The sequence below is a fragment of the Festucalex cinctus genome, chromosome 4 (assembly GCF_051991245.1).
Source record: "Festucalex cinctus isolate MCC-2025b chromosome 4, RoL_Fcin_1.0, whole genome shotgun sequence".
Taxonomy (NCBI): domain Eukaryota; kingdom Metazoa; phylum Chordata; class Actinopteri; order Syngnathiformes; family Syngnathidae; genus Festucalex; species Festucalex cinctus.
The window spans coordinates 32,220,695-32,241,027 of record NC_135414.1 but is presented as its reverse complement, the minus strand read 5'-3'; the positions used below and the strand labels follow the sequence as shown (position 1 = coordinate 32,241,027).

The window sequence follows — 20,333 nt, the reverse complement described above, 5'->3', positions numbered from 1 at the left end:
TTTACACTCGGCGCCTGAAGGCAGCACTTTTGGGATCAGAACGTTCCGGCTGTTGACAGAACGTTGAATCATTTTATTTTGTTTTGTCTTAACATCTGCCAGAATTGCACAAGGTCGCGAGGTCGCCGCCGCCGCCACCTCAAACCGCCAAACGCTTTTGCTTGGTTTGCCGCACGCACGTTTGCACACACGTCAATCACGTCAATCAATTAATCAATCAGTTTGTTGAACGTGCAAAATGTCATGCATGAGCCCAACACACTCGTCAATCAAAAACAACGCTGTATATGCCACGGAAGAGGCGGGACTTCCGACTCGCGTGTTTTTGCACGTCGGCTTTGATTGCGCTTCCGCTTGCGGCGTTTGGGCATCGACACCATTGAAGTGCAAAAGAAGAAGAGAGAAACAAAAATCCCAAAGCACCCGAAAGGACCTCGCCAACACATGAAACGGCAGAAACGGCCGACTGACTCGGTGCGAGCAAACGGAAGATCGGCGCGAAATGGACGCAACCCCCAGCAGGACGCACATTCAAGGTCAACGCAAGGTCAAGCTACTTCACATCCGTCCTTGTTTGGACTTGAAAGGGACCAACCGCAAAGTGCGTGTTGACACATACGCCGACATTTTTGGGGGAGAATGACGAGACAAACCTGCAACGTTTTTGGCACGCGCATAAAAAATGAAGCGGACCAAGAAAAAAAAAAACAGTCTCAAGGTCAAGCCGGTGGATGCTTGACCACCAAGTAGAAAAGTTCTTCTTCTTCAAAAAAAAAAAGAAAGAAAGAAAAGTTCTTCAAACTATTTTTCAAACCATTTAGGGACAATTCACAACTGGGGGGAAAAAAAACTGTCCTAAATTGGCACTTGAACTTTCAATCAAATCTGACCAATGACATTTTGCGTTGTTTTGAATTGAAGTGTTTGGTTTTGTTTAGTTTTTTCATCTGTACGATGGCGTATGTATTAGGGCCACATATAAATATATGACAATATGTTGTGAGGCCAATATTCCAAGGGCAAAAAAAATGGGGAGGAAAAAAAAAAAATCCTACATTTGCAACTTTCCAAAGTGTCAAATTTACGAGTTTATGAAGTGACAGATTTGCGGAAAAACAAACAAACTCCTAAACTCGGGAGAAATACACGTAGCATAGCGATAGTGTCATCATTTGAGTATTGATCGTTGGTGGCTCGTTCCTAATCAGCTGACGAGCACCAACCAATCAAAAATGTCATTTACATAAAATGGGCCAAAAAAAAGACAAAATGCAAACAATAAACAAATGTACATGAAAATGGGATCAAACATTTTCACATTGACCAAATGAAGTTAAAGTGGCACGATCAAGACAGCCACTTCCTGTTAGTACTCTTATTTTGAAATGTGTTCTCGCCACTTCTGGTGCATGCGGCTAAGCTGGCTGACGCTAACTTGAAGAGGGCAAAGGTCATCGACGCATCGTGTTTTGCAGTAAAACGTGTGATTTTGTTTGAACTCGTATGTGTTATTTTTGTACAGACATGGTTTAATATCGTTATATTGTTTATTGTTTCTGTTTGTGGATTCAAGTTTTGCTACTTTTGAAATTCAATTGTACCTCGGTGACACCCTGAGTAACAAACGTCAGTGCGACAATAATTGGATATACACAATATAAATCAAGTTGGCTACATCTGCTTAACTTGCCCAATCATCATTGCCACTGATGTGTGTGATGATATATTGATGATATGTTGTCTCCTGATAGATTATCGATTATCCTATTTGATATTTGTCGTTCATATACAGCCACGCTAACGGCTCCGTTGTTCAGGACTTATTTAGCAATGACTTGGAAGGCCACTAGGGGGAGCGCCTCATAAGAGTGGATGCAAGTCTGAAGGCGAAGAAGAATCATCAGCATAGTTTATTTATTTATGTATTTATTATTATTCTTTTATGATGATGATGATGAGGTTTTTTTTCATAGATTGTCATGGATTTATTACCTGACTAATATATTGATAATTGCGGTATCACATATTGTATCGTATCGTGAGGGACACAGACGTTCCCACCCCTAATATATAAACACGCCACATGTCTTATCCATATGATGTATAAGCAAGTCTGTGTTTTGTTTTGTTTTTTGTAATCGATGCACACGTGCAATTTTGTGTTTGTGGGAACATTTGCGGTGGTCTGCTAAAAAATGTAATTGTGCTCATTAAAAAAGCGTCGTTAATAAACATTCAAATGTGCTCAAAGTGCAAATACAAGTTTGTCGTATAGAAATGCATCAAGTTAATTGCCAGCACATTTTTGTTGTTGTTTTTTTTGGATGAAACCCAATTTCATTTCGATTTGGTGTCTCGGCTGCCAACCGCCGTCAAGATTTTCACCAGCGCTCGCTCGCTCGGCCGTATTTCTTCCCTCCCCCCAAAAAAAGAAAAAGAAGTGTAAAAGAATCTGCTGTCGCGCGCGTGGGAACGTCGGTCGGCCCTTTGACACCACGCGGCCTTCTTGTTTGTTTCTTTTGGGATGGGAGGAGCTGCAGGAAGTTGTGGCGCTTCCGCTTGCCGTCGGCACGAAACCGGCACAATCGGGAGAGAACGAGTCTCGTCGGCTCACTTTTTATCATCATTTATAAACAAAATACCAAATCTTGGCTCTATTTTTGTGTATTCGTGTCATTTTCATACATTGTGTCAGTGGCGAGTTGGAAGTCAACATGGGACAAGTTGCCCCAACAACGGCTCAGTTGTCACAATGGATTTTGAAAATAAGAAAACAAGGACAAAATGATCCTTTTTTTTACTACAGTCAGAAAAATTGTCTATCATCGATCTTGAAAATTGAGCGCTCATTGAGCAAACTTTAACTTGAAACAGACTCGAGTCCTAAGCAACGTAATTTCATTTCATTGAATTTATTAATTTGATTTCATTGTGTAAGATGAATCCCAAGCAATTATGCAAATTATTATTGTCAGTTCAAAATGTTTGATGGAAACAATGAATAATTGTATGAATTGTCTTGCGTGTTAAACTACAATTTGCAAACAAATGATGTGTGTTATCGTTTTCTGTATAAAAGTTGAAATGGATGCTGAAGGAAAATATCGAGGAAACTGACAATTTCGTCAACTAAAATTGCTCTTTTCAAACTAAAATACAATCAGATGACTAAATTATGACTAAAACTTTCATTCATTTTAGTAAAACGAAACTAAAACTTTCTGGTCAAAATTCAAAATACACTTAAAAAAACTAAAACTAATACTGAAACTAACTCAAACTAAACTGGGCATTTATTAAATAACTGAACTAACAAAACCACCCTGAAAACTATTTAAATGAGAAAAAAAACAACAACTCAAAACGAAATAAAAACTGATTAAAATGAAAATCCCCAAATTATAATAAACACGATAGATACATGTTCAATATTGCAATCATATCTATATCGCATGACTTTCCAATATCGTACAAAATAAAAGAAATGAAAATCTTCCGTTTGTAAAAATCAAACGAACTATCACAAGTGTCTTTGTTTTCAGTTGATTTTGAAATCAAATTTTGATTTCGGTCAATCCAACTCAGGTCACCCATAAAAATCACATTTCAGGGGAATTTAGTGTAACTCGTAATTTCAGCTTGATTGGATCAGCAGTGAAAATGGGCGTGGCCTAATTTCACATTTCAAGCGCTGGCCCCATTTCAGAAAGCAAAACGTGTTTTTGCATCTCCAATGAACTTTTTTGGACGCGTACGTGCGTGACCTTGAAATTCCCGACAAGGCGCACGACAAACTCAACGACACAAATACCACAAACGGAGCCCAAAATGTCGACGATAACAAAAAAGTGGAGGCGTTTGATTTTTCATATTTGACCTGACAAGTCGTCATCAACTCGCATAAAAGTTGTCAAATGAAAGTTTGACCTGGTTTGAGGACAATTTTTGTATTTTGTTTTTCTCACTTCCTCATTTCTCTTCCGACGATGTGGTCGCATTTTATTCCCAGAAATGCTGCAGGCCACATCCTGTCCACAAGTTGATTGCAACTTCTTCCTTCTCAGCGTTAAGATCATCTGAAATCTGTTACTTGATTTCTTTGCTGCTTTACTTTATTGGACATAAGTTGTGGCTTCGGTGTCTTGCTCAAGGTGTGCTCACAAAAGCCTGGAATCGAACCAGCAACCTCCAGGTTGCGAGACGACCACTCTACCGCTGAGCCATGCCAGTTGTGAAGCGCGTTTCATTCAGGCAAACACAAACATTTGCTACAAAAAAAAAAGACATTTTGTTCCAATTTTTCCTGATGATAAGACAAAGTTTGAAATTGAATTCCCGACATCGGCACAAGCGGCGGCCATACAAAGTTGCATTTTCATCATCGAGACGTCACAGAGAAATCATTGTAATCATGCAAGATGGCCGCCGCTCGCGTCATTTGTAAGCGGATGTTATGCTGCATTCGAGGAAGGGCCGACTTATCCGAGTTGGTTTTTGGTTTTGTTTTCTTTTCTCAGTTCTGACCTGAAAGCGTTTGAGGTGAAAGTCAAATGAGCAAAATGTTTCAAATATTTGTGAATGAAGAAAACAATCTAGTTTTATACTCCCGTAAATTCCGTTTTAACAGTCACCGCTGACCTGTATATATGACTGGATAGCCCACACACGCCAGTGCAAGCCGTGGAAGTCACAGGGCGGCCATCTTGCTCCTCCCACCTCGCTAGCAGACCGCTGGATCAACTATATACGTAGAAATGAGACAAATACAGCTCGGAGGCAGTTTTAGTACGAAGAAAACATCTTTTGTTGAATTACAGTTATTCTTTCATTAAAAAAAAAACCCACAAGTTTCCTTCATCCATGTGTTTAAGGCAAGTTGTGAAATGTTTGAAGTCCTCGTTTATGTTGAAGAAATTTAAAAGATGAGAAATCACACGGTTTGTCCTGTCTCAAATGTTTGCTACTGCAAATGTGTTGGATGGTGTGGCAAGACACGTTTCCTGGGAGGAGCAATATGGCCGCCTCAAAAGCAATCCAGTCATCAAATGGAGACGAGTGCTGTGAAAAGTTGCGCATGACGGCCGGAATGTTCTGCGGCGCCACTTCCTGGCTGCGGTCCATTTGGTTGCGAACGGACCCGTGACCCCTCCTCCGCCGTCCTCCCGGCGGCGGACATCTTTTGCGCTCGTGTCGCATGACGCTAACGAGGCAGCCGGGCTCAGACAATGCCTTGTTTACCGCTCGCCGCTAATGGGCTAACCAAGCGAGCGATTGTCGACGCCCGCCGTCCTCACGCCATCCGCTGATGAGAGACACCAGAGCCCGCCCCCATGCCACTCCACTTCCTGCTCAACATGCCGTGACATCATCCCTGCGGACGAGTTAGCTCGTTAGCGCCACACATGCACAAACTCCGCGGTGAACAAGTTGAGGACAGGAAGTGGACGGCAAGATGGTGCCTGCCACTTCCTGTCAGGCAGGAAGTTAAATGCAACTTCCTGTTTGACAGGAAGTTGAATTGTTATTATTATTTTTTTTGATGAATTCGTTTCACTTCAAATGTACAGAACATCTTGACATTGTTAAACATTATATAGAAAAGTCACTGCATTTTTTTCTTCATATATTTCAAGGATGAAAAATGAAAATTCTTTATGAAAAACATCAAAGTTTGGTTTAGATTTCAAGAATTGATTTTTTTTTTTTTTTTATGTTCCAAGAAATATGCGTATGTTAATGAGCAGGTCACGGGATGACTTTTTTTTTTTTTTTCCAGAAATACCATACAAAACTTTTTCTTTTGTCAAAAAAAGAAAAATTGGTCAATTTAGGGAATAATTGAATGTAAAAAGTTGTTGTTAATGGCGGGAGGGGAGGGGCTTCCTGCCGCCATAATCAATGGCGACGCGGGAAGTGAGCTCATTGGCGCCACTCGGCCGTAAGCGTTACATCACCGAAGCGTTGACCGTGCGTGTAAATCAGACGCCCCCCCGACCCCGGGCCGCTTTGTCCTCGGGTGGCCGGCGGCGGCGGCGGCGGCAGCGGCGGGTCACGTGACGCATCGTGGGGACAAAGCGTCGAGAGGGCGTCTGCACGCAAGCTTCTGCTGGTCCGCTTAGCGGCTGATTGAGGTCACTGGGCCGGGGATTTCCGAGGTGCCGAGGGGGCGTCGCCGTGGCAACCGCCGTGCCTTTAAGAGAGGCCACACCTCTTCAGTCAAGCGCGGAGATGCAAATCGTTTCCAATTTCATCTTTTCAGCAGGAAATCTTCCATGAATTCAAATCAACTTAAAATGATCGATGTGATGAATCCAAATCCAAATTGGACGTTTTTTGGACGGATGCAATCAGAAGTTGTTTTGTTGAAATCATGTCCAACAAAGGGACGGAAACTCACCAAGCACGATATGAACAATTTCAACCGATGTGACAACTGATTAATTTCCTCTTTTGTATGGTCGATACCGATAACCAATAATTGGATGTTTTTATATTCAATTTAGTCTTCATATAATCTGCAAATCCAGGAATGGAAAATTGTGGAAATGGAAAATGGGTAAATGAACCCATCGGGCTGATCAAAAATGACGTCATCTTTTCCCAGTTAGTTTCCGGTTCGGTTTGCGACGTGTGGGCTGCGTCAAAAATACTCGCGCTTCCCACTTTGTTCGCAAACTTGTGCAAAATGACGCAAGTGGGAAGTCCCGCCTCTTCCGTGCGGCACCGCCCACCGTTTATGCAAATGCTCGTTCACGTAAGCGATTTTGCGATTTTGAGCCAGCCGATTATGAAGGAAGCCCGTCTGAGGTGATCTGCTAAGACGATTTGGTGGCGAGCGACAGCTTGAGAGGGATTGAAGGCCGCCCTGCCAAAAAGCAACATGACGGCAGCCGCGCGCGACCGCACGAGAGCTTCATTGAAGGAAGCTTTGCAAACGTTTGAGAAAAGCGAATCTTTTGGTGTGAAGTCACGATTGCGCTGCAGATGTCGGACTGATACTTTGGGGCAGGAAGTCCTCGCACATCTGGAATGATCCAATAATTCACGTCACTCGTGTTCTGGCGAGATTTGTCACGTCGACACGTCTCCGTCCGTGCCACCGCATTTTCATTCACGCGTGTTTGCATTTGCTTATCGTGCTCGTTTGTCAATTCATTCATTCGTTTGTTTGTTGCAAATTCAACCTCGGAACTGGTTATTTACGATCGATTGATTGAAGTTTTTGAAACGTGTGCTGACATTTTGTGCGTTGTGCTCCGATTGTGTCAACGTGCCAGCACACAAATCAACTTTTGGGTTGTAAGATGCAGAAGGAGGACCGACGGAGCGCTCGGACAGATGGACGGATGTACCGAAACGACGGCCGTATTGTGTTGTGCTGTCCTGTTGACACGTGATGAAGATGAAGATGAAGATGAAGAGCGACATTTGTGGGTTGAGTCGTTTCACGCTGGAGCAGAAAATCCCAGCAGGCATTTTGGGAACACGCCGTTCTGGGAAATCGGAGCACACGAGCACACGTCCGCCCCCGCCTCTTGTCCTGTCCGTGTGGGTGGTGCAGCCCAGCCCAAAACAAACGCAGCTTTTGTGTGTTCGCTGGGCCAGCCGCGATTACCAGGAACACGCAACAAGCCGGTCAAACAACAACGCATCCTTGCACGGCTCGCTGAGCGCGATTTTGTTGTTTTTAAACATGTCCAAAATATCGCCAGCCAACTTTTACAGATTGCAAAGTACTTTTTGTTACACGTTTGCAGATGCAAGTGCTTGCACAAGCGATCCAAAAGTAAAAAAAAAACAAAGGAAGTCAAGTCAAGAATGTCTCAAGAGTCTCAAAGGGTTGCAAGCCCCCACTTGACAAATATTCGGATCTGATCCACCAAGATGAATTCTGGTGCTGTTTCTCGCCACGATACATCTTGTAGCAAGCAACAACAACAAAAAAACCTGAAAAGCAACTCAAATGAAACATTGCAAAAGTCTCATAATAATAATAATAAGCCACCAGGTGGTTTTGGCCTGGCTCGCTCGACATTTTGTCCGGTTCCAAATTGTGGATGATTGGCGACTGGCCCCGCCCCTCGCTCATCAAGTCAAATAAAGAAAGAAGAAACATCAACAAACAACGAAGACCAGAAAGTCAAGGAGAACATTTTCAAGCACGTTGACGTCGCAAATCACGCTCAGCAAAGGAAATGCTGAAAGGTCACTTACAAGGACATCTTGTACAAATTCTCACTTTGCTTCCCCAATATTTTTCTTTTCTTTTATGAATGCTCGAATGTTTGTTGCATGACAAATGTCGTCACTCTTGCATCTGCTTGTCAGTCACGTTGGCAACGTTTGGAATCAAAACACAATTTGTCATTCAAAATGACAACAATTCATTTGACTTGGTTTGGATTTTGTTTTTTATTTAGTTTTCAGGGTGCTTTTTTTTTAAATTAGTTTTAGTTATTTAACGAATGCTTGGTGTTAGTTCATTTTGGTATTATTCATTTTTTTTTTTTTTTACTGTATTACTTGTGCGCAATATTTCAAAAACAAGTTTGAACACGTGATGAGTGAAACAATGGACGCGACAACATCAAAGTCAATGTTGGTGTGCGTTTCCCAGCAGTGAGTTCTTGTGTATGTTTTGAATGGGAAGAGAAAAAGGCAAAGTGAAGTCTTTTTTTCGGGGAAGACGAAGTTGTACAAGGCATGACAATCGCGCTCCCAACGTGGAATCCAAACATCGAAGCAGGTTTTGAGATCATTTCCTGTTGGCGCAACGCTCCCAAATGACGCGCTTAAGTGTGTGCAGATGTGCGTCCTCTGGCTGCTCTGACATTTCCTCGCCGGTTGTTGGACATGAATGTGCGCGCGTCTCTTGACAACACTTTCACAGAATTGCGCGCGCGTCCTTCCTGACGACACTTTTCACGCAAACTTTGCCTTCACTTGCTGCTATTTCTTCTTTTTGTGTGTGACAGCAGCCACACGCTCATGCTCACGTGCGACCGCGCCAAGATGGCCGCCAGGATGCAAAACACGTGAGCAAAACTGACAAAATTACAAATCAATAAAAGAATCAAAGTGAAAAAAAAAAATAAATATAAATGGAAATAAATCCGTTTTTATTTTCACTTTTAGTCATTTATTTATCCATTTATTTAATTATTTATTTAGTCATTTATTTCTTTAGATTTTTGGCAGTTTTGGTCCTCGATACATGTTTGTGCTGTTGAATGTCGTCCGTGTTGACAACAAACAAAACGTGATTGTGACCACGCATGAGAATGTGAGAGCAGGATTACGTGAAAGTACGAGATTTCAATTGGCATGTTCTTACATTCACATTATGATCATTCCATGCAGACAAACAACATTGGTGTGTGTGTGTGTGTTTGTGTGTGCGTCCTGGGAATGAACGTTCCCATGTGGGGGGTCAAGGGTCACGTCCTGTCACACAAAAATGCTCGTCTGCATCTTGTCATGTGCGTGCGTGTATTTGAGAGTGGAGCACATTTGTGTGGTTGTTTTTTGATTGTGCGTACTGTATACGTGTGCGTTTGCACTTGTGTACATGTGACGCGCTTTTGTCTCTGTGTGGTACTCGAGTCGTTTTCCCCACAAGTACTTTGACTTGTAAATGAGTACACGGAGTCCTGAAAGTTCCGTTTCTCCGCTAGCGATGTAAACCCAAATGTGGACTGGCGTCAAATTTCCCCATTAAAGTCAATATTTACATTCAAATCATTTGCATTAAAAGGAAAAAAAGAAAAAAGAAAAAGATGCTGTACTTACCATTATTGCTTAGTCGTGATAGACTAATATGTTTTTTTCAAGGCCAATCCCAATACAGATTATTAGTAGTCAAGGAGGCCGATAACCGATATTTCAAGCCGATATTCGTTTGCAGCAAAATAGAAAAAAAACAACTTTTTCTTTGAAACTCTTATTGACAGATTCCATAACAAAAATTGCTGTGAGCTTCCAGGGGCATTAGCATGTGTTAGACTAAATTAAAATTAATCATAATAATAAATAAAAATGAAAAAGCAAGTAAATAGATCCTGAAATAGTTCTACTGTAAAAAAACCCAAAACGTTTTCTAAAATGTCAACATAATTTCTTGATTGATTTATTTTCTTTTTTTAAATGAAAAAGTGTCGGGAGTTCCTATTTTTTTTATAAAGTGGAAATTTAAATGGAGATGGAAGTTCCCTGTATCTCACTGAGCGACAAAAGAATGCAAATGAAGCTCATATGCGGCTTTTGTTCATGTTTGGAAAACGTTTCAAAAGATCTTGACAGTGGAAAATTGAATATATTCCAAATGTGTTTAGGACAAGTAAAAACTGTCTGAAAATCTTGCAACTCCTGATCAAAACCCCAAATTCGCTACGTTCCAAGTATTCAGTGCTCGGTGAAATAGCAGCTTAATTGGCCTTCAGATTTGCTCAAAAAGGCCGATGGCGATATTTATCAAAATACCAAATATCGCCACCGATAATCAGCCCGGACGATAATCGGTCTATCCCTCCTGCTTAGAGTTGAATAGAAAAGAAGGGGAGGGGGAGGTTGATGTGGAAAAAAAACGAGGGTGAAAAGCGCTAGCACTAGCTAACGGCTACATAGCAGACGAGGAGCCAAAATGGCGGACCACGCGTAACCGTTTTAAAGTCGACACGCTTTAGGTCGAGTGTGACGGAACTCGAGGACTCCCTGTATTTGTTTTTGGTTTTTCTTCCTACAAGTACTTTGACTTTCTCTGCCTAGTTGTGCCCAATTACACGATTTGAACACTACTTCATTTGTACTAGAGTACTTTGTATACCTGAGTGTTTTTTTTGTTCTTTTTAAATTTGACTCGACTGTCGCGCGCGGAGTACTCGAGTCCTTTTGGCCGTGAAGAAAAACTGATGAATGATGGTGTGATGTTGTGATTTGGCGCTGGTTTTGCAGATGGTTTCTGTTGGAATATTTGGAGTCGGGTGAGGGGGGAGTCCGAGTCTGAGTCCACGTGTCCACCAGGATCCGAGCGGACATATTTCAAAGCTCTGCGGGACGCCGGCTGGCTCGTCGGATCCCACTGCAAACCTCACATGAAATTTATGACAGCCAAAAAAAAAGAAAAAGAAAAAGACAGGCGGGTTTGACCTCCCGGATTTGCTCTTAAAGGGGCGGGATACATTTGCCTTCTGCGCTCAGACTGCAAAAGTTGACTTGGGACTTCTTTCGTTGGTCTTTTAAAGCAACAAGCAGCCACAAATAAATACATTCATTTCAAAAAAGGTCACGTGCACACACAGAGACGAACAACCAACCACACTCACAAGCACACCGACGGGACAATTGGAAGACCCACACGGGCACCGGGAGAACATGCAAACTCCACCCAGGAAGGCCAGAGCCTGGACTCGAACCAGAGTCTTCAGAACTGGGAGGCGGACGTGCTAACCAGTCGGCCACCGTGCCGCCTTTTTTTATTATTATTTTTATGTATTTTTTTAATTACTTTCGGTCATTTTTTTAATAACTTTTTAAGTTTATGATTTTCGTGATTTATTTATTTTGGACAGTTTTTTTTTTTTTTTTTAGCAAATCACTTTAAAGTGTATTTTTTTCTGTATGAGTTTAATCAAAATGATAAACAATAGGCGGCGGGCCCCCCCTGCTGGCCACAACGGCGTATCACATGACGGCGCCCTCGTCGCTCGTTCAAAGCTTGGATGCGAGACAAGGACTAACCGGCCACTGAAACGAGGAGACGCTTGGGCATTGGAAACCACTGATTTGAATATATTACTGGATAACGGATAGGTCAAGACTTTTGAAGCCGCGAGGCCGCCATATTGCTCCTCCCAAGAAACGTTTCTCGCCATAGGCTCCTATACATTTACAGGATCCAAATTAGAGAACATTTGACACAGCACTTAGTAGAAACAGCATGATTTACCATGTTTTAAATTTGTTAAACATAAACAAGACGACTTCAGACATTTTATAATTTGCCTTAAATAATGTAGACATTATATTCTTCATCATGCTCGCGATGTGGGAGGAGCACGATGGCCGCCCTGTCGCGTCAACAGCTTGTCTAGCGGCTATCCAGTAATGTATTCAGATCAGTGTTAGAAACCATAGGAGCGCGGCCTGGATGCAGCAGCCAATAATATTGTCGCAGTGACGTCGCTACAGCCAATCACGTGGCGACGGGGCGCCTCCTGTCTGGAACTCTGGTGGCTTGCTCGCGAACGACGCAGCGGCCGGGACCAGAGCCGGGGAATCGGAGTCCCGCTCCAAGATGGCGCTTATATAGCTGGGATTCGGTTGGCTCGGAACATCAACGGGGCAGGTGAGCCGCTCGACGTCTCCGGCCGGCCGGTGGCCTGCCTGCCCGCCTACCTGCCTGAATGGACGTGAGCTAACATTCCCAGCCGGCCCGAGACGCCGGACCAGACCGAGAGCCCCCGAGGCTTGGCTCCGGATGTTGCTCACCAGCTCCATCCATCAGCCGAGTCCCGCTCGTGTTTGTTAAAAGGTGAGCGGTTGTTGGAAATTTTGACATTTTCGTCCTCGTGACTGATGGACAATTTCCTGTTTTCTTCCTCGTCTGCTCTTTCCAATTCATGAACGAACAAAGTGGCTCACGGACTTCCGGTTGTCTTCCGGGTTCCTAATGAGCTAAAACTAAAACTAAATGAGATGTCTAATCAGAAAACACCCCCTTCCAATATTTACATAAACGTACACTTGTCTTATTAACTATTTTACTTTTAAAAAACATATCTACCGAGTGGCTGTTCTACCTCTGACGCTATTCGTCTACACCTGCAGGTTTTTTCTTTTCTTTTTTTTTTTCGTTTTTGTTTTGGGTCAAGTCAATTATGGACTCCAATTGGATGGGAGGTGAAAAAAGGAAGCGGACCGACGTTGCAGTTTGAGCGAGCTGCCGCATACCACCGCACCAACAGCGTAAGTTTTGGATTTCCTTCAAAGCTTGTCACTTGTCAGCTTTTGGAGATTCCTTTGCAATATTTTTGCACCATGGAAAAAAATAAATACATAAAAAAAAAAAAAAACAGACAAATCAATGCGCGAGAAAGTTATTTCCCCTGATAACGTTATCGAAGTAAACATAAGTTTCCAACGCTGTGAAAGTACCCTGAATGCACCATTTTGCTTGTGTAGCATTAGCAACTAGCAAGTGTGTAGCGTATGTTATTCTGTTTTCTCTAATCTATGAAATGACCTTGTTTACTTCATGACATTTTTTGATATGGACTTGTCATTCAAAGCAGAGAATCTTGATAGTGAAAGTTTGTGTGCAAGTGGCACCCATTGACAAGGAACTGGGGAAGGGCTTAAATTGTATGCATTAAATATATTTTTAAATAATCGGCAGATTAATCGGTAATCAGTTTTTTTCTTCTGCCTGAATAATCGGTATCGGCATCGGCCTTAAAAAAAACCAAACAGCATATTGGTCGTGCCCTCCATTTAATGGGCTCAAGCGGACGACCCTCCCCCACAGATAGTGTTGTCGTACGTCGGTGCAAAAGTTGGCGCTGATCTGCCGGCGTGCTTCTTTAGGATGGACGCGTGCACGAAGACGCCGACGCGCACGACGCCGGCCGGCGGCGAGGACGGCGGAGGCGCGGGCGAGGCGTCGGCGGCGTGCTCGCGGACCAACGGCTGGAGTTGGCCCCCTCATCCGTTCCAGATGCTGGCGTGGCTCCTCTACACCTACTTCGCCGTGGTGGGCCTGGGCGTCCTGGTGCCGCTGCTGCCGGCGCACTGGATGCCCGCCGGCTACATCGTATCCTTGCTCGCTGGCGCGCGTGCGTTTGTCCGCCAGAGTTGCGTGAAGCTTCCCGATGCGCCACGGAACTCAGTGCAGCGGCGTGATGTTTGCGTGCCACCTGTGCACTCACGTGATGGCGGTGAGCGTGGACCCGGCCGACCGCAACGTCCGCGCCAAGGGCCTCCGAGGGCCGCTTCCCGCCTTCGACCGCGCCAAGCGCGCCCACGTCATCGAGAACTGCCACTGCTACCTGTGCCAGGTGGACGTGTGAGTGGCGTCACGACGGCGCATCCGTATTTCTTGTGTTGATCATAAGCAGTTAAAAAAAAAACAATGACAGTTCACGTTGAAGAAAGACTTTCATATCAAAAACGGAGCATTTTTCCTTCAAATGGCATAAAATGGACATTTTATATATATATATATATATATATATATATATATATGTATTGTTTATTTTTATTATTTATTATATATTTTATATTATATGTATATTATTTTAATATTTATTATTTATTAATTAAATAATCGGCAACGATATTTGGCATTTTGACAAATATCTGTATCTGCCTTTTTAAAAATTTGACAGCCGATAAGAAATTTATTTAAAATTGTTCACTTCAGGGTGAGGGTTGATAATAAAAAAAAAAAAAATTGTTTATCTATCTACATAAAAATGTAATTAATAAAACTAAATTATTAAATATTCTATATATTTCTATTATTTTCTTTTTCTATTGATTTAAATTTTCAGTTAACTTTATAATCGATGTTTTCTGTTTTTGCTTGAAATTCAAGCTGAGTTATTTTTTAATGTCTATTGTCTTAATTGTTTTTTGTTTTTTTAAGTTGAAATTTGTCAAATCAGAAAAGTTGAAACAAGGTTTCAAGACATCCTCAAAGTTGGCAGTTGGATTTGAATTTTTATTTGATTTATTTTCAAAATTTATAACGCCTTAATTTGCAGCATAATTAATTAATCAAATGAACGTGTTGAACTGACAGCCCTAATTTTGATTGCCATTCAATTTGATTTATAATATCTGGGTTGAGATTGGATTCCATCTGAATCGACTTGATTCTACTCACTGCTGCCCCCCTCAGATGTCTACTGGTACTGCACCTTTCAAACATTCCCAAGTGGCTGTGCTGATTTTGTTTGTTTGTTTTTGTGTTTGTGTGTCCGTCCCACAGCGGTCCCAAGTCGAAGCACTGCAGCGCGTGTAACAAATGCGTGGCCAACTTCGATCATCACTGCCGATGGCTCAACAACTGCGTGGGAAGCAGAAACTACAAGTCCGTTCTTCAACCTCCATTTTCTGCTCTCTTTGCATCGATTGGGAGTGTGACGATATATCGCGATAAATCGTCATAACTTTGGGTCCCGATAGATTATCGATACGCCTACGCCAAGTGTGGCGATACTTGTTAATGTACAGCCACTAGAACTGCTCCTTTGGTTATGACTTGTTGACTTGCAATGACTTGGCGGGCCACTAGGGGCAGCACCTCATAAGAGTGGAGGGGAAATGGACGCAAGTCTTCAGGTGAAGACTCATCAGCGCCCTTTCACTTGTGCAAGACATTTATCTGACTCACTTTTGCATATGTTTCGATGACAAATGTGCATTATATCTTCAATTTTAACATTTTAAAATATACTTTTTGAAGCACACCATTTCTGAGGAATATTAATATTAGGGGCGGGAACCTCACAATACGATATGTCTTACAAGGCTCACAATAACGATTATCTCATGATATGACAATACTGCCGTTATCGATTGCTCAGGTCATAAATCCACGATAATCTGCGATAAAAGTATGCAAGACATAAACAGTTGATTTTTTTGTCAATGAGAAAATCGTTTCTTTTTGTACCATCACTAAAACACAATATTCAAACTGAGTACTTTCGTGTATTTTTTTTTAAAACAAATACAAATGACTTCTTAACTTTCTGTCAACAAATTTGTGTCTTTCTTAATCATTGTCATGCAACATGTCAGTCAATTGTTTCATTTTAGAAACTGTGAAACCATTTTTTTGTGTCACATTGCACAAGTAAATAAATAAAATCACTTCAATATTAATATTCCTCAGAAAGTCAAAAAGTCAACGCATAAAATATGTTTTAAAATGTTAAAATTGAAGGTATAATCCACATTTTTTTATAGAAACATGCAAAAGTGAGTGAGTTGCTGGATGGATAAACAAGTCAAAGTGCGCTGATGAGTCTTCTTCTTCGCCTGAAGACTTGCGTCCATTTCCCCGCCGCTCTTATGAGGTGCTTCCCCCTAGTGGCCTGCCAAGTCATTGCTCAATAAGTCATCAACAATGGAGCCGTTGATAGTGGCTGTATATAAACGACAAATATCGCCATACTTGTGTAGGCGTATCGATAATCTATCGGGAGACAAAGTATCATCGATATATCGTCACTCTCCTAATTGATATTGATTTAGTTAATTTAATATTGAAGTCATTTTATGTATTTGCAATGATACACAAAAAAAAGGCGTCTCAGTTTATGAAATGAAACGATTGACGATGTAACTGACATGTTGCATGACAATCGTGTTGAAGAAAGACCCCGATTGATTTGTGTTTTCGTCCAGGTTGTTCCTGTACAGCGTGATGTCGGCCGTGTTGGGCGTGTGCGTCCTCCTGGCGGTTTCGTCGTACGTGCTGACGGCGTTCTTCTTGGCGCCCGACCACCTCGGCGCCGGAAAACACCTGTGGGGTGAGTCGTCACGCTCGTCACGCTCAAGCGCTCGCTCGCACGCTAAAAAGCCGCCTCTTTCCCGCCCAGCGCCAAACCGGACGTCGTCGTCGTCGTCGTCGTCATGGCTGCTGTTCCCGCCGGCGCGGGCGCCGAGCGCCGCCGTCCCCGCGCTGGCCGCCGTCACCGGCGCGCTGGCGCTGCTCGCCTGCGTGCTGCTCTGCCACCTGCTCGTCTTCCACGTTTACCTCAGTAAGTCGTCGGATGTCGTTAGCGAGTAAAAAATAAGTAAGTCAAAATATAAAATATTTAAAAAATAAAGTAAAGTAAAAAATAAAAAACCAAAGTAAAATAAAGTCAACAAATACAAAAATTAAAAAGTAAAATACAAACCAAATTCCGGGCATGTCCCACCGGCGGGAGGCCCCGGGGACCACCCAGGACACGCCGGAGAGACGTCCTGGGAACGGACGCCTTGGGAGGAGCTGGTTGAAGTGGCTGGGGAGAGCGAAGTCTGGGTTTCCCTCCTAAAGCTGCTGCCCCCGCGACCTGACCTCGGATAAGCCGTAGTTGATGGATGGATGGATGGAAAATCAAAAGAACAAACGAATGAAGTGTACAGTATGTGCAAGGGGGGAAACAAACACAAATACACAAACGTGTATGTTAGTAACAAATGCAGAATTTAGAAATGTGTCACAATTCCAGGTAAGGCTGTGTGTGTCATCATAAAAAAAAAAAAAAAAAAATCAACTCCACTTTTGGCTTTTGTTACGCAAAAGGCAACCGTTTTGCACGTGCGTGTTTTGAGTGTGGAACAGGTTGAGCACGTACGAGTACATCGTGCGACAGCGCCACCGTCAGGACGGGAGGCAAACGGCCAGGCCGGAGGACGTCAAGCGCGCCAGCGAGCCGACTGGCCGCTTCAAGGTGAAACGCTCGCTCGCTCGCTCGCTCGCAGAAGTCGCCTTTACTTTGCTTTGCCAAGTGATGATGACGACGATGTTGTCAGGAAGCGGACGGCTCGGGAACGCTGGGCTACACGGAGCCTCCTGCGCTGGACGGGGGCCGCTCGCAGTAAGACTTCCTCTCTCGACGCACGCATCTGTATGTATGAGCGGATAGTCGAAGGCCCACACGCGCCCGTGCGAGCCGTTGAAGTCGCAGAGCGGCCATCTTGCTCCTCCCATCTCGTGAGCAGATTAGACCCCCTTTTCTTTTAGCGCTCAGTTCCTGAGACTGCAATATTAGATTTGGAAGAGGCAAGTGTTGAGTTACACTTTTAATTCTTTAATAATGAAGAAACATTCGCTTCCTCCTATACTAAACATCACGAAGCATATCATTTATACATGTATTTCAGGCAAGTTGTAAAATGTCCTCTTGTTCATGTTTAATATCTTTAAAAATCATGTTGTTTCTAATTTGGATTCTGTAGATGTTATGGCGTGAAACGTTTCTTGGGAGGAGCAATATGGCCGCCTCATAGCCTATTGGCTATCCAGTCATATATTCAGATCAGTGTCACGCCACCAGCACCCAATCAGCCATCTTGTTCATCAACTTGCGTGTGTGTCGGAAGGTTGGTGACCAATGGCAGCGTGAGAGGCGTGGCTAGTCCAGTCCTGGAGTTAGAAGCCCCACCCACAATATCCGCACGCCACAACATGCACATACGGGTGAGCGACAACTTCACGCAAAAAAGATATTTCCAAGTTGAGTCAACATTCTCAAACTGGCAATTCTTTCATTTGGTTGGTGACGATTGTTTTGTTTTTTCATTTCTCAAAGCAAGTTGATGATGATGATACGACGGCGTATTAGGGCCACGTACAAAATATTTTTTTTTAGAGGGCGCGGGGCAATATGCAGGGAAATAATTTTCTATCTCCTTATTTGAAAACCCCACCAAATAGTATTGGCGCAAACATTCAAGAAGTACGCTACATGTATTTCGAAATTTCTGAGTTTTTTTCTTGCAAATTTGCTCATTTAGAAAGAGTTTTTTTTTCTCTGAATATTGCCACTCGAGAAGGTGGCAAATTTGAGTTATTTTCTTGTACATTTGCCACTCTAATTTTCGAGTAATTTTCTCGCAAATTTGCCACTTAGAAAGTGTCAAATTTACGAGTTATTTTCTTGCACAGTTGCCACTCATAAATTTGCGACTTTCGAAAGTGGCAAATTTGCATGTTATTTTCTCGCAAACTTGCCACTTTATAAGTCACAAAGTGGCAAATTTGCAAGAAAGTAACTCATGACAATTTGCAACTTCCAAAAGTGTCAAATTTGTGAGTTTTTTTCTCTGCATATTGCTCCCATCCTCTAAAATTTTTTTTTTTTTTTCGTGGCGCTATTACGCCATCGTATGAATCAAGAGAATGAAGATAATAATTGTGAATTGTTGATTTGTCTGAAGCCGAAAAAGAAGAAGAAGAGGAGGACGAAGAAGACGGGCGGAGCCGTCGCGAATGCGTCGGACGCCGGCCCGGACGCTCGTCGTTCTACGTCGGAGCGAGTCCGAGCGGGGGAGTGGCTGCCGGGCCAACCCTCGGCGGGGCCCGCCCGCCATCCGCCCTCTGCGCCCGTCCGTCCCGCCGCCCCTCCCGCCGACTACCACTCGGACTCGGCCGAGTCCTTGGAAGAGGTCCCCGTGGCGCTCCGCAAACTGGGCTCGCGGGCCCCGCGCCGGACCGCCGCCGTTTTTGTCAGCAGAGCCAGCGGCGTGGCAAGCGCGCCTTCATCATCCTCCTCCTCATCCTCCTTTCCTTTTCCCTCCATCGTCGGCCGGCGGCAGTGACCGGACGTCCCGCTCGTCTGGTTGCCGTGCCGACACTTTGAGGCGCACCACGTTCACAACCACGTTTGTCACTCGGGATGTTGCGTGGCACTTTTTTCATACGGACACGCTTGAGTGGCCAACGACACGAATTTAGTAGCGATACCATGAGCACTTCTGACACATCAAATTTCCCCTCAAAATATTTCAAAGAAAGCCCAATATTGCATTTTTTCTTCCCATTTGATGTTTCCATTCTTCTAATTGGTTCTTTCTAATTCCTTATCATAAAACGGCCACTAGAGGGCAGCAGATGCCGGTACATTTGCCTTCCCTTCCACTTGCTCTTCAAATTCACGTTCGTGGCGACGTCGCATTTCTCTTTGCGAACACTTTCACATTTTTCACCCCAAATAGCACACACACAATCAATCGATGTGATTTGCAACCAAAAAGTTTCGCCTGCTTGCAGTTCCACTGACTCTGTTCAGCCCATTCACAATTTCAAAAAACCGTTTTCATTTCAGGACGGCAGGTGGTGACAGGTTAGCACGTGTCCGCCTCCCAGTTGTGAGGACTCGGGTTCGAGTCCAGGCTCCGGCCTTCCTGGCTGGAGTTTGCATGTTCCCTAGACGTGCTTGTTCGTTTCTCTGTGCCCTGCGATTGGTTGGCAAACAGTCCAGGGTGTACCCCGCCTAGCCTACTGCCCAAAGCCAGCTGAGATAGGCTCCAGCACCATGTGACCCTTGTGAGGACTAAGCTGTCAAGTAAGATGGATGTTTTCATTTCACTTTTGAAACATACTCACAGTCACAAATGTACACCTTTTTTTCACAGCATTTATTTTTATTTTTTTATTTTGTTTTACGAACACAACAAGCGGGAAGCCTTGTACCAGAGGAGAAATTCGCCTCATTAATCACACATGTATCTGTGCTTTTTTTTTTTAATGTGTTTAGAGTTTATAAACGTTCAATTGTGAGTTGTCGAATGTGCGTTTGTGGATCGACGGGTATGAGCATTTATTTTCATTCACACTG

The 20,333-nt window shown here is 43.4% G+C and overlaps 1 protein-coding gene across 1 annotated transcript; it reads left to right on the top strand.

Annotated features, from left to right (window-relative positions):
* Positions 1-11,388: 11,388 nt before the first annotated feature.
* zdhhc1 (zDHHC palmitoyltransferase 1) lies at positions 11,389-20,275 on the top strand. The gene is made up of 11 exons (XM_077520414.1): positions 11,389-12,529; positions 12,826-12,963; positions 13,582-13,807; positions 13,884-14,059; positions 14,987-15,088; positions 16,411-16,535; positions 16,605-16,766; positions 17,326-17,444; positions 17,527-17,591; positions 18,097-18,193; positions 18,934-20,275. The coding sequence occupies exons 3-11, from the start codon at positions 13,583-13,585 to the stop codon at positions 19,312-19,314; spliced, it is 1,452 nt and encodes a 483-aa protein (XP_077376540.1). The 5' UTR covers positions 11,389-12,529; positions 12,826-12,963; position 13,582; the 3' UTR covers positions 19,315-20,275.
* Positions 20,276-20,333: the final 58 nt, after the last annotated feature.